The sequence below is a fragment of the Mixophyes fleayi genome, chromosome 9, assembly GCF_038048845.1.
Source record: "Mixophyes fleayi isolate aMixFle1 chromosome 9, aMixFle1.hap1, whole genome shotgun sequence".
NCBI classification, from domain to species: domain Eukaryota; kingdom Metazoa; phylum Chordata; class Amphibia; order Anura; family Limnodynastidae; genus Mixophyes; species Mixophyes fleayi.
In genome coordinates this window covers 46,271,694-46,284,879 of record NC_134410.1, presented here as the reverse complement: position 1 = coordinate 46,284,879, position 13,186 = coordinate 46,271,694, and the positions used below count along the sequence as shown (strand labels likewise).

At 39.4% G+C, this 13,186-nt stretch overlaps 1 protein-coding gene across 1 annotated transcript in view; it reads left to right on the top strand.

Moving 5' to 3' along the window:
- IL1RAPL2 (interleukin 1 receptor accessory protein like 2) overlaps positions 1-13,186 on the top strand; it is a 714,191-nt gene that overhangs the window by 679,651 nt on the left and 21,354 nt on the right. Inside the window, exon 8 of the mRNA XM_075184271.1 lies at positions 3,660-3,805. Within this exon, the coding sequence (XP_075040372.1) occupies positions 3,660-3,805 (146 nt within the window). The remainder of the gene's footprint in view (positions 1-3,659; positions 3,806-13,186) is intronic.

The following is a 13,186-nucleotide window of genomic DNA, read 5'->3' as shown; positions in this document are numbered from 1 at the left end:
GAATGGGTTGTTAGTCCAAATCTTCACCCCTTCTCATCTTGCCATAAACAGGTTCACCTAGCTAGAGGCAAATTTGGTCCCTATGGCTGCCCTGTAAACCTGTCTATAGTAACTTATTGTAAGTTATTGTTCAATAAGAAACAGATTCCATCCATGTCTAAATTGGTTTGTCTCTTTGAGAGGTCTGAATATTTCTCCATCATGTTTTCTATACAGTAGAAACCTATCTCATGGTCTATACATGGTATACAGAGCCTGTACATCGCATGTAGCCGGGAAGTTACCATCCTTTTTTTCAATTTAGTCGACCAATTTTTGCAATTACTAGTGCCACTACTAAGGAGTCATTTAAAATGAATAAGTGAAAGTAATACACAGTGATAATACAAGTGGTGGAAGCAGAGTCTGCAAGGTGTTACTTAGTTTGAGTCTAAGATGATGGAGCTCTCAATGTATTTATCTATACACTTAGTGCCTGAAGAAGTCAGGCAGATAGGCAAACAAAATGCATTGGGATGGAATATTAACATTTACATTTTAGAATAACATGATCAACAGAACACTGAAATGTTCCTTTTATTATACCCGAACAAACAAAACACATTGCCATAGTAACTAAGAAGAAAGTGGTCTAAAGTACCAACCAGGAGAACTAAGGAAAGTGACAACACACTGACCATTGTTGGCTTGGATACTGAAAAGGGTAAAAGTTTTGGGAACATCTCTATACCCCTAACACCCAAAGGCAGCCTCGGACTGGCCTGCCGGCCAGCCGGGCTATACACCGGTAGGCCCGGACTCTAATAAGCCCCGCCCCCTCCGACATTGTGGCGGAGCTTGCAGAGAGCACTTTTTTGTCGGTCCCGGACGTCTGCGGCGGCAGTGTAACAAACACACTACCGCGCAGGTGCAGAGAGCTGTGTCTGGGCTCTCTGCACCTGCGCGGTAGTGTCTGCCTGTCGCGGCCGCCCAGAGGAGCATCATGCCGGAGAATTTCACAGGTAAGAGACTCATTGCCAGACAGCCCTTTTTTTTGTTTTTTTTTAAACACAAAACTATAATGTGTGTGTGTGTGTGTGTGTGTGTGTGTGTGAATTGGGGACACTTGCATGTCATACCATTGGGGCCTTACTGTGTGGCATAATATTGGGGCATTACTGTGTGGCATACCATTGGGGCACTACTGTGTGGCATACCATTGGGGCATTACTGTGTGGCACAATATTGGGGCATTACTGTGTGGCATAATATTGGGGCATTACTGTGTGGCATACCATTGGGGCACTACTGTGTGGCATAATATTGGGGCATTATTGTGTGGCATAATATTGGGGCATTACTGTGTGGCATAACATTTGGGGCACTACTGTGTGGCATAACATTGTTTTGGGGGCACTACTATGTGGCATAGGGAGGCTGCTTATCTATACTAAACTATAGGGGGGCTGACTATACTAAACTATAGGGAGCGGGGCTGCACAGAGAACACTATAGGGAGGGGGTGATGTGACCTTTAATGCTGAGGTGGTTTGGGTCTATAATTGAATGTGGGGCTGAGTGTGGGGAGGGGGGCTATCTATTAAATGTGAATATTAATTATTTAATGCTAGGAATGGTCGTGGGAAATGGATGTTTTAAACTTAAATGCTATTAATTTATTGCTAGGGCTGTTTGGAGAGAGGGTAATAGGTTTATTTATTAAATGGGAATACTATTAATTTAATGTTGGGGTTGGTTGGAGGGAAATAGATCTATTTATCACATGTGAGCACTATTACTTTAATGTTGAGGCTGGAGAGAGGCCTAATTATTAAATGTGGGTGCTGTTGATTTAATGGCAGGGATGGTTGGCATTTCTAAATGTACCCATTATTTTTTCCAAATAGAGCCCTCAACATTCCAGGATCCAGACAAGCAGCAACTAAAGAAACCAGCAGCCACAGGTGGTAAAAGTGACAACAACAGGTAGGACAGTCTGTCAAATGTTCCGAGTCTAGTGCAGGCTAACCTGTGGTACTCCAGGTGTCTTGAAACTACAAGTCCCTGCATACCCTTACAGCAATAAGCTGCCATATATTGGCAAAGCATGCTGGGGCTTGTAGTTTCACAACACCTGGAGTGTCACAGGTTAGCCAACCCTGATCTAGTGGGACAATCCTGATTTTTGGTGACTGTTCTGCCCAATCTAAGGGGCAGGTCAACACTGTGTATTCTTTATACACACACTGCATTCTTTATATACTACACTAAGGTGCTAGCTGTCCTTCGTGGACTGACCACTCCCCCTCTAGTGTCTGGTCCCACCTCTATGATGACTGACCACACCCCGTCTGGTGGGCCCCTAGTGTTGCAGTCCCCCGGTGGGCCCTTCATGCCCCAGTCCGACACTGCCCAAAGGAACAGCCTGGGTATAACACTCCTTTCGAAACACCGATCAGAAGTAAAAAAAAAGTGCGGCTTACATTGCATCATAGAGAAAAAATTAAGCAGCAAGCCCAGGTTAATAACTACAAAGTTTTAAGTTGAACTGATGGGAAGTAATTGATATATAACCAGAACAAATGCGCTTTATGAAAGGATGTTTTTACTTTCACGCTTTTAGCTTGGATCATATATGGTCTTTAAAGGAACATCTTTAATAGGCCTATATATCCTTCTTATAAGGTTTTGAATCACATTTATGTTTACAATCAATTATTAATAATATCTTTTAATTATATGAATAAGAGGATATAGATAAGCTTGTTTATGTATGAAATGTTGATATGAATACATTGTGTTACTATTTATAATTTAAATACTTAACAGACCTTTATCTATACAGCTGATTATATACAAATATTACAGGGAAGACTGGCTGTGCCAAGGATTTCCGTTTAATCATAATTTACTATTAGGTGCAGACAGAAATCCTCTACATATCCCTTTTGGCAGCGCAGTCACACCCAAGCGCAGTATTTAAGGATTGTGGTTGTGTAAATACATGAAAAACCATCCATTGCTGTACTGTTTGGTTACTCATCTATAAGTATTATTTCCTATTATTGCATTTGATTTGTATGATGCCACAGTGCTCTGCAGCTCTGGGCAGTAGGGAAAACACAGTGTACATAAAACTAGCGTGTACAAAGTAGACAAAATAAATGTAGATATATACACAAAGGGTAGGCAAGCAATTTTTCTCATTACAAAAAGAGATCACCAATGTCTTACCCAATGTCAAATTTTCACTCTCACTACATTGCTAGCTTTGCATTCAATCCCTTAACTATGCCAGGCCTCATATTTGTTTCCACATAGGGTCTCCATTCTTTTATCTAGCTACTTTACTCCATAGTTGGTATTCTCAGGGACTTTAAACTTCTATGCGTGGCAATGAAACAAATTAGTGTATACTGATACACTTTACTATTCAGCTATCTTCCAACATTCTGAATGAAAACATTTGGGCATTTTAGACCACGTCCATGATCTCAGAGCCAGGACCCGGACCAGTCCAGAACTATGTATAATTGCACCCAAAAATTGTTCATCTTTGCCAATTAAATGGGACTTTTTTTATTTTGTAAAATCAATGTATTCTTCTGAACTGGAACATAATCTGATGTTATAATATCTGTGAGGAAAGGTGACTCCTCTTCTCTCCCTTGGTTATTTAGGTTACTTAAAGAACATCTTGGGGAGAAGGAGGTAGAATTGGCTCTCACGTTTGATGCCATACAAGAAGCAGACCTGGGCAATTACACATGCCATGTGGAAAACCGAAACGGCCGCAAGCATGCCAGTGTCCTTCTGAGGAAGAAAGGTATCAGTTATATATAACTCTTAGCTAATGTCTGAGCATAAAATATAACAATGTTTTATGTTGTTTTGAAGCCGACCAAGGAAGAGGTAGGCATCCATTGGAATTTCTTATTACTACCTAACTGGAGAGCTTTAGCCATTGACTGGCCTTTACTAGTTCTCTATTGCCTGGTGTGCCTCCTTTCTAAATGCAGCTGCCACTTTGATTTTCTGAGAATTTTCTGCAAAAGTACATTTACTCTTTGAAAATACCAAGGTTAAAAACAGAACACTTTATAAAAACTGTATTTTGCACTATTATAAAGTGGATTATGGCTACAGGTCTGCAATCTATTATTTATTCCACAGAGGGAACGCCAGTTAGAAGAGCAGAGTTGTTAACTGGCCCTTTTCTGGGATAGTACCAGGTTTTAAACATATGTGCCTTTTTTAAATAATGACCAACTGTACAATACAATTTCTCTAACTATATATTGAATGCAATTATTACTATCTATGCTTTGTAAGCTAATGAGGATTGAAAGTCAGTTTTTAAAATGCAAGAAATGTCATCATAATTAAGTTCAGTAAACAAGTCCGCTATAGAGAATAAATGTTCTCCTTGACAGTGCAGTGAGATTAGCTGTAACTTCTCAATAGTAAAGTGTTCCAGGAAATGTAACTTAACTTAAACAATGCTGCAGTTGATTCACTGAAATGGCTGCACAAAACATTCTGCATACAGAAGGAATGTTTGCATACGCTTATTAAATAGCACCACAGTGTACACAGCATTTTTACACATTTTCAAGTAAACGCTAGAGCACACCTCCCAACCATCCTGATCGGGAGTTAATGTTGATAGGTATTCAGTACATGCATGGCAGAGCAGTGATGAACAGTTGCTATGCACACTGATGTATACGGCAATGACAGGGTTTGGAGGGTAGAGGAGGAGAGAACGGGGCACGCCCCCGGGGCATAACCAAGCCCACCATCCTCATGCTGCCTACCCAAATGTTGGGAGGTATGATTTTGTTAAAGTAATAATTTAATTTCTTCAGCAAAAGAAACTTTAAGAATAAAATTATATCATTGTTTATTTACAAATGAAAAGCTTGCGCTGTGATAATATCACTCTCATTTTCAGCCTCTGAAAACTCTGGTCTTCCGCAGACCAGACAATTACTTTTAGTACCAGCAAAAGAAGGTTGTACTACAATTTACAAATGTCATAATACAATTGGCTGAGAAGGTATATAGGCGTATCTTGATCCTTTTGGCTCCCCTGGATTCAATGAGACTTTGGAGAAATTTGTGCAAGTCTTTGTTCATCAACTCTGATTAGAAACATCTGTTCCTTGAATTAACTCCTTCATTCCTGTTCATATCCCTCTCATCAGCTCACACGCAAGAATCCAGTTGACATAATAATACCACATCAAATTAATGATATACTAAAATAAGATAAAACAATGTAAATATTTTCATATTAATTAATTGTTTTCATCCAAAATAAAACCTCTTTGCACTCTAGAAGGAATAACTTTATAATACACACATATTCAATAACACTGAAGAGAGATTGGAAAGTGTATATATAATGTATGAAATATTCTAGCCTGGGGGGTAAACACAAGCAAGTTCCCCTGGCATTTCTACCAGAGTCCCGCAATGGAAAAATGAACATAAGAAAAAACGGGCAGGCATGGGTTACCTAATGTGGGTGCAGTTTATATAGCCAATGAAATATGAAAAAAGTTATGTCAAAGAGCTATAATCAAATTCAAGACAGTTTAATCTGACTCAGTTCAGTCTGCATACACTTGATTATAGTTTATGTTCAAGTAATAATGTATAGATGACAACACTATTTAACTCAGTTAATATGGATGACCTGAGAAGGAGGAAACCTAGTTTAAGGCAGAAAGCAGACCTCAGAACTCATTTGGCATAATTATACATATCTGGTGATACAAATCAGACCTCAGATCAATGATGACATCATTATACACACAAACCCCTCCCAACCCACCCTAAATCTAGGTTGCTGATATAAATCATCCATGGGATCTATGAATCCCATGGATGATGGAACATTTTCGTTTGGATTATAATTTGAAGATTTCCTGTGGAACACAAATTAGGAATTTGTTTTACTAATGATGTGGTAAACAAGGGTATTTGGGGGAGTTTTTATTTCAATAAAAGTTTAGATAATAATTGTGTTAGTATAATGGAACGGGGTCTTAGAAGACCCTTCATCATTATACTTGGACCAAGGAGATGGAAAAGTCACCACTCCAGAAGTTAAATATTCCTCATGGCCCCAGCTCCCACAACTGATAAGATCTCCAGGGCGGTAGTTTCTGGTAGGTGGCACCCCAAAGAGAATCCAGTCCTGCACTGATCACGTTGGGCCATGTTTGCACTATGACACGCCTATTTAATCGGTGGCAACACCAGGGTGTCAGGGGCTTATTGGGGGAGGCATGCTTCACAATTTTTTGGAAAGCTATTTATTTATGTACGGACATTTCCTATTCATTCATTTCAATGGTCCAATTCAATAAGTTTCTAAATGTACTGCACACATTGGAAACCCCCATGTAAATGAACAGGCTATTGCAGTTAATAGAAAACATATAGCTTGTTTGTGCCAGACACATTTGGAAAGCATGCAAACGCATCAGACACAGCACGTAACCAGCAAATCAAACTCTTATTGGAAACATGCAAGAGCGTAGTGTTGATATGTGTTTGGGCTCTGAGAAAGTCTACAACTAGCAGACGAAACGCGTCGCCTGTATCCATTACTGCAGGAGACCGTAATTCAGTGATACAGTCTGTACCTAAGCAGAATGTTTCTCACTCATTCATTGCTTCCACACAAACAGCAACTATTTTCAGAAGGTGGCTACTTGGAATAACACGAGTCAGAGTGCTGCTTGTTTGAGATGAAATCTTACTGATGGAGTTGATACGTTTTAAGGTTTACTATTATAGTTCCTTAATCGGACACTTTGGAATTGTTAATTTGAAGGATAATTTATCATAATACATTAAGAATTGACGCCATATAAACAGACACCTAGCTTTACTCCAAAACCTGGAATGATTCCAGGCAGCAGCTTGAATATTCTCTTTAAATATTGTATTCAGCTACTGCTGAGGACCAAGTTCTTCTAGAATGTACATGGGAACATTTATGTTTCCTAATATTATCTAGTCCCTTGTTCTGATCTCTAGGTACAAGATCATCATCATCATCAGCTACTTATATAGCGCCACCAATTCCACAGCGCTGTACAGAGAACTCACTCACATCAGTCCCTGCCCTATTGGAGCTTACAGTCTAAACTCCCTAACACATACAGACTAAGGTCAATTTAATAGCAGCCAATTAACCTAGTAGTATGCTTTTGGAGTGTGGGAGGAAACCAGAGCACTCAGAGGAAAACCACCACAAACACTGGGAGAACATCCACACAGATAAGGCCATAGTCAGGAATCAAACTCATGACCCCAGTGCTGTGAGGCAGAAGTGCTAACCACTAAGCCACCGTGCTTACTGTTTTATGCTGTATCTACTATTTAAATATACACTGCTTTCAGACTGACATTTTATTCAGTCCTATTCTGATTTTTTTATTGACTTGTTACATGTTTATTATTTGATTACCCATTATTACAATTAAATTTGTTTTTTTAACCTATCGGTATGCCTTTTGCGCAGATTTACATAATAATTATTTATATTTATGTGTTTTGTAAGACCATGGGGACATCTACTTGCCATTTCCTTTTCTTTTGATGGTTACCATTCTATTTAGGGGTTGACAATTCCCCTTGGGAACAGCTGCGTTTAGACTAGTTTTCACTTGCGTTATTTTTAAAATAAACATAGGCCAATGGCCCAAAACATGCATTTTGTCAGTAGATATACCTAAAACAGGTTTCATTTTACCAATGTTAAGGAGGGGGGAATGGAGGAAGCCACCAGGATGGAGCTGTTGTTTCTATGTGTTGTGACTTTGAAAGGAAAAATTATGACTCGAAAATATTGTGTGGGTGGAACAAGATGAATTACTGCAATACTAACTGTGATAGGGAAGTGTATTGCATGATATGATGAGAGATTCAGTTATAGACATGTTTATTTTCAGACATCTCTCTGCAGCCATACGTAAATGCAGAGAATTAGGAATATATGAGGGGAAGAGTCAGGTATGGACAGAAACAGTTGCATATTTTTTGTGTAAAGGTGAGACTTGACGTTAAATAAACTAATTATTTAGTCAAGCTGAAGTGTGTTAATGAAGAAGGAAAATGTTTGCAAGACAAATCCTTGCATTGTACCAACAGATACAGAAATAAAGGAAAGGAGCCTGTACATATAAACAGAGTGAGTGCTGGGATGTCTAACAAACTGTAATCTCCAAGTATTAATATAGGAACTGCCGGGACTATAAATATTTGTGCTACCATCACCAAGCGCCACTGTACCGACATTTTTGTAAGATCTCCAGGCAGACTACAGTCTTTAAGTAACAAAGAAGAAAAGATTTTGTTTGGAGCATTCTTTACTACCGCCTGAGTTTTTATTTAAAATGATACCTTTATACATAGGTGGGACACTTGCACCTGCTATCCTAATATTGACAGGACCATTTGGTTATTAATGACAAAGGTGGAGGACATTAACCAGCTTATGTTGCCGAAGTGTATTGGAAAGTACACTGCCCTCAAGTGGTGAAAGGTTATTGTAATTTTTTTTTTACTTATTTTATCATCATCATCCAATAATTGGTCATTAATCCAGAAAAGCTCCTTCTCATGCATTAATTTGAAATGCAATACACCCCCTTATATATCACCCCAATGAAAATAATTTGGGTGATCATTATACTTTTTGGTGATTTTTTTTAATAACCCATAGAATATAGGCCTTATCAGAAGAAAACTCCCTCCCGCCCACTGTGATCGTCCAATGATCGTCGCCTATCTTCCCCTCTGATTACCTCCTCTCACGCACGTATCCAAGACTTCTCCCGCGCCGCTCCCCTCCGTTGGAACAAGCTCCCCCGCTCCATCAGAACTTCCCCATATCTGTCCTCTTTCAAACGAACATTAAAAACCCACCTTTTCCTTAAAGCCTTCCAGTCTCATGCCTAAACTCCCACCGGTCGGCTACCTCTCTTTCTCATCCCTTCTTCCCTTCTCCCCCTTCCTCCCGTCTCTCCGTCTCATCCATGTGTCTGTCTGTCTTCCCCTCCCTTTAGATTGTTCGCTCCTTTGAGCAGGGCTCTCCTACCTCCTGTTTCCATCAATTTTAACTGCGCTCTCCAGCTACTCAGCTCACCTCCTCTCAGTCCCTCTGCTCTCTGTCTCCTCTCGCTTCTCTCCGCTCCCCTCAGTGACTCTCAACCTGTCATCCGTGCCCACCCTCTTAGGCCATAGTTACCTGCCTGTACTCACTTTTCTACTCCCTCCCTCTCTTTCATGCTGTGCCTGAGCCCCCAGAGTTATAGTGCTTACTGTTACTTGTACTGTGCTGTTTCACCTTGTACTGTGCCATTGTTTGTCCTTGTACGGCACTACGGATACTTTGTGGCGCCCTATAAATAAAAATTAATAATAATAATAATAATAATAATAAAGTGGCAATACAAATTTAAAGGAGTGTAACAACCCAATAATTTAATAAATCGGCAAACTACTAACAAGTGGAGTTTTTAATTTACTGAATACAGAGCACTTATTTTCACTTTTTTTTTTCTTTTAATATTTCAATAACAATTCAGAACACATGATAATTATTTTAGTGAATTAAATAAAAGAATAATTTTAAATAAAACTCAGTCTGTAGTAAAGAGTGCCCCAAACAGAATTTTTTCTTCGTCTTTGTTACTTGTCGATAATCAATTCTGGGCAGCACCACCAAGCAAAAGACACATGTCAGTGTTGTGCCCCAGATAATTTTGCCAGCCGGGTGGCATTAAGAGGTAGCCGGGTGGGGGCAGTTGTCATACTTTGCAATAATATTGAAACGTTTTGGATGTTGTTGCCCACACCTGCAGGACTGGTCAGACTGGTGTGCAGTTAGTGCTCTAACACACACTGTTGGCTGTAGTGCTCACATAGTGCCTGTTCTAATAGGTGAAGCAATGGTTTATTATATTATAATAGGGCTCCAAGAGCCGGGTGACAAGTAAAAACAGATGGGTGGAGCACCTGGGAAATAGGTGCTGGGGAGAACACTGTATATATTTATTTAAGAAAAGGTATCAGTCAAGACATAAGTTAAAACAGAGGCAGTGGATATATAATAAAATATATATAATATATTACATACTAAACTAGGAATTACAGAATTCATCTTTAATGTGGATTGTTAGTTTCTAATTCTGCTAAAGTAGGGGTTTGCATCTCTTTTAAATATTTTTTAATAGGAGGCTCCTAAAACCATTCGTCATTACTGTAAAGTCAGAACAGAAGCACATCAGTTGAATTCATTGACTCCATCTTCTGAGGGTTCAGACACCACCATGGTGGAGACACAGGGGAAGCAGATTTAGTTTAAATATTTGATTGTGCCATGATTGTTGTGTTAACTGCTTAGTTCTTAGCATTTGATTAGTCATTCAGGAATTAATTATTTGTTCCGTAGGGGTTTCTTCCTCTGAGCTCCAGTATGTCTTTACTACACTTATTGTTAAAGCCAGGAGAAAGACTCCGTTCTTTGGAAGCTCACAGCAGACATGTGCACTATTGCTACACAGACACACATAGGTACAAATATGAAAATGTTTTTGGATGCAAGTGTTCTATTTTGCTTAAAATTTGTACCACATTTACCAACAGTGTTGCAGTATATTTTATTCCCTGATCAATCCCTGGAACAAGTGTCATTGGCATCCAAGCATAAAAGTGCAACATTTACACTGAATACACAAACATATTTCAGCCTGAAGCTTTTTTTTGGTAACAGTCATACGAGGTTTCTGCTACAAGTCCCTGTAGGCAATTGTTCCCTGATGCAGCATTTTTATGTAACTGACCTATTCTGTTAATATCACTCATTTTGAGATTCATTTAAACACTTAATTGTGTCCTTTTTTTTATGCACCAAGGGGACACACTTTGAAATTGGAGGGCAACACTGAAAGGTAACATAAAGAACTTTTTTTTACAAAAAGGGTGATAGATCCATGGAATAATCTCATTTGTGATGGGGATTCATGCAGTCAAAGAACATATTCGTGTTGTTAAGACTCAGATAGAAAATATCAATGAAAAGAATAAATAAGCCACCTCCCAAGAAAAGCAACCTAAATTGGCATGCAACTCATTTTTTGTCATAAAAATGTTATTTTATCAAATTGTGTGTTTCATCGGTTTCTGTGCTGTAAGTGGCTGATGCTGGCTCACTTGGGGGAACAGAGTCCAATGGATCTTTTCACCTTGAATAGGTATTGCTGTTGCAGCCAGGGTAGACCTATAAGAATTGAGCATAAAGATTTTGGAATGATATATATGGAGAACTATTCTTCACACATGACTCCAATTTGTGAATCAAGGTGACCAGCTTTGAACCAAATGTAACCTCCATGAATCCACACTCCATCAATAGCTTTAAAGTATTATACTTTTCAAGAGCATCTAGTACAGTGTTTCCCAATCCCAGTCCTCAGGGACCCCTAACAGTGCAGGTTTCCAGGTCATAAGTGAAGTAATTATACCACCTGCGGATCTTTCAAAATGTGTCAGTAAGTAATGATTACACCTGTGCTCCAGCAAAGAGATATGGAAAATATGAACTGTTAGGGGTCCCTGAGGACTGGGTTTGGGAAACACTGATCTAGTGGCATCTGATACTTTGTCAGAAGTTTAAAAAAAATAAAAAAACCCAGAATGTGAAATCAAAGCTAGAAGAGTATTTTGGATGATGATTAACTGTTTGGAGAGTTGCCAATGTAACCCAGCGCGGCCTCTCCAGTACCATTTAGCGTTTGGTGTTTCTCCGATTTCTGCAGAAACTGGCTGACAAAATGCCCTTTGATGCCACTGTACAGGCAGAGACCAAGAGATTGACAGCGAGCATGTTCTTTTTCAGCGAGGTGAAATCGTTCCACCTGCATGAGTTTCTCTGTTCGAACAACCAAAAGTCTCTGGAAGTCTGTCTCCAAACAGGAACACTGTTTTTAGGCCTGTTTTTTTTTTTCCTGAGATCTCTCTGATAAATGAATATCAATAACATTATGAATAATTATTAGGTCAACAAGAGATGCTGGAACATCTATACCAACTTGTCCTTGATTTTTCATAAAGACCTTGCTAGAATAAGACTACAAATAACTTGATTACTGAGCTTTGAAGCCAGTGTATGAAAACAAATAATGTAATGATTTGAGCGTAGCAGACTTGTGGAGGCAGTGGATGCCCGACAAGGCAATCAAGATATTTCTTTAAGACAACGATGAAGGGCGATGCCTTGTATAGAAGAGTATTGTTCTTTTAGCAATAGAGGTGAGGGACAAACTAGAGCTTCACACAAGAGTATGAATATAACATATCATAAGTTGACACTCTCTGAGACAAAGTTCTCAGGATGAGGCTCAAACTGGATTGCATACTGGTTGAGAAAAGCCTCTACAAGTCTGAGAATCCCCATAATAGTAACACACAAAACCTTACTAGGAACAGAGACAATGGCGCTGTCTGTTCCCAATAAAGGTTTATTATTAAAAAGTTTGTGGATGAAATTCTGAGAGCAGGTGAGCAGCATTTGTTTTGGGACCGCCGGATAGAAGGGGTTTTTATTGTATTACCTAATAGTAAAAGAGTGGTGAGGAAACGGTCAGAACAGGTATTGACACATGTAAGAAATGGCACCTCAAACTGTAGTACCTGTAGCATGTGGCACTTGAAGTGTGTCCATACAGGTGATAGACTTTGAAAAGAGTCATTGACGTAGTCCTATTTCAGATTTTGTGTCTTCACTTGCTAAGAGAAATCTATAAAAACAAAAGTTATTAATGGGACTTCAGTGAGATCCATGTCTTGAGCAAACTGTCAAAGACTGTGGGTAGTGTCACCAACACTGGGGGTGAGTCACTGTACTGCTAGTGGTTGGCAAACACTTACGTGAGTCTAATGGGTGTCTGGTCTTCTCCAGGGAAAGTAATGGGTTTCATGACAAGGTCATGACCCTTGGTTTTCTCAGTTAGGTAGCAGCCAACAAAGAACAGACATGAAGTCTGATGGTGAGACACAATCATGTTAGGAGACATACCAGGGGTCAGGACAGGCAGCACAGGGACAAGGTAAGAAGATGAGATGATGATCAAGTTCACAAGCAAGAAAGGATGGTCAAATACAAGCTGGGACGGTAACTGAAGAG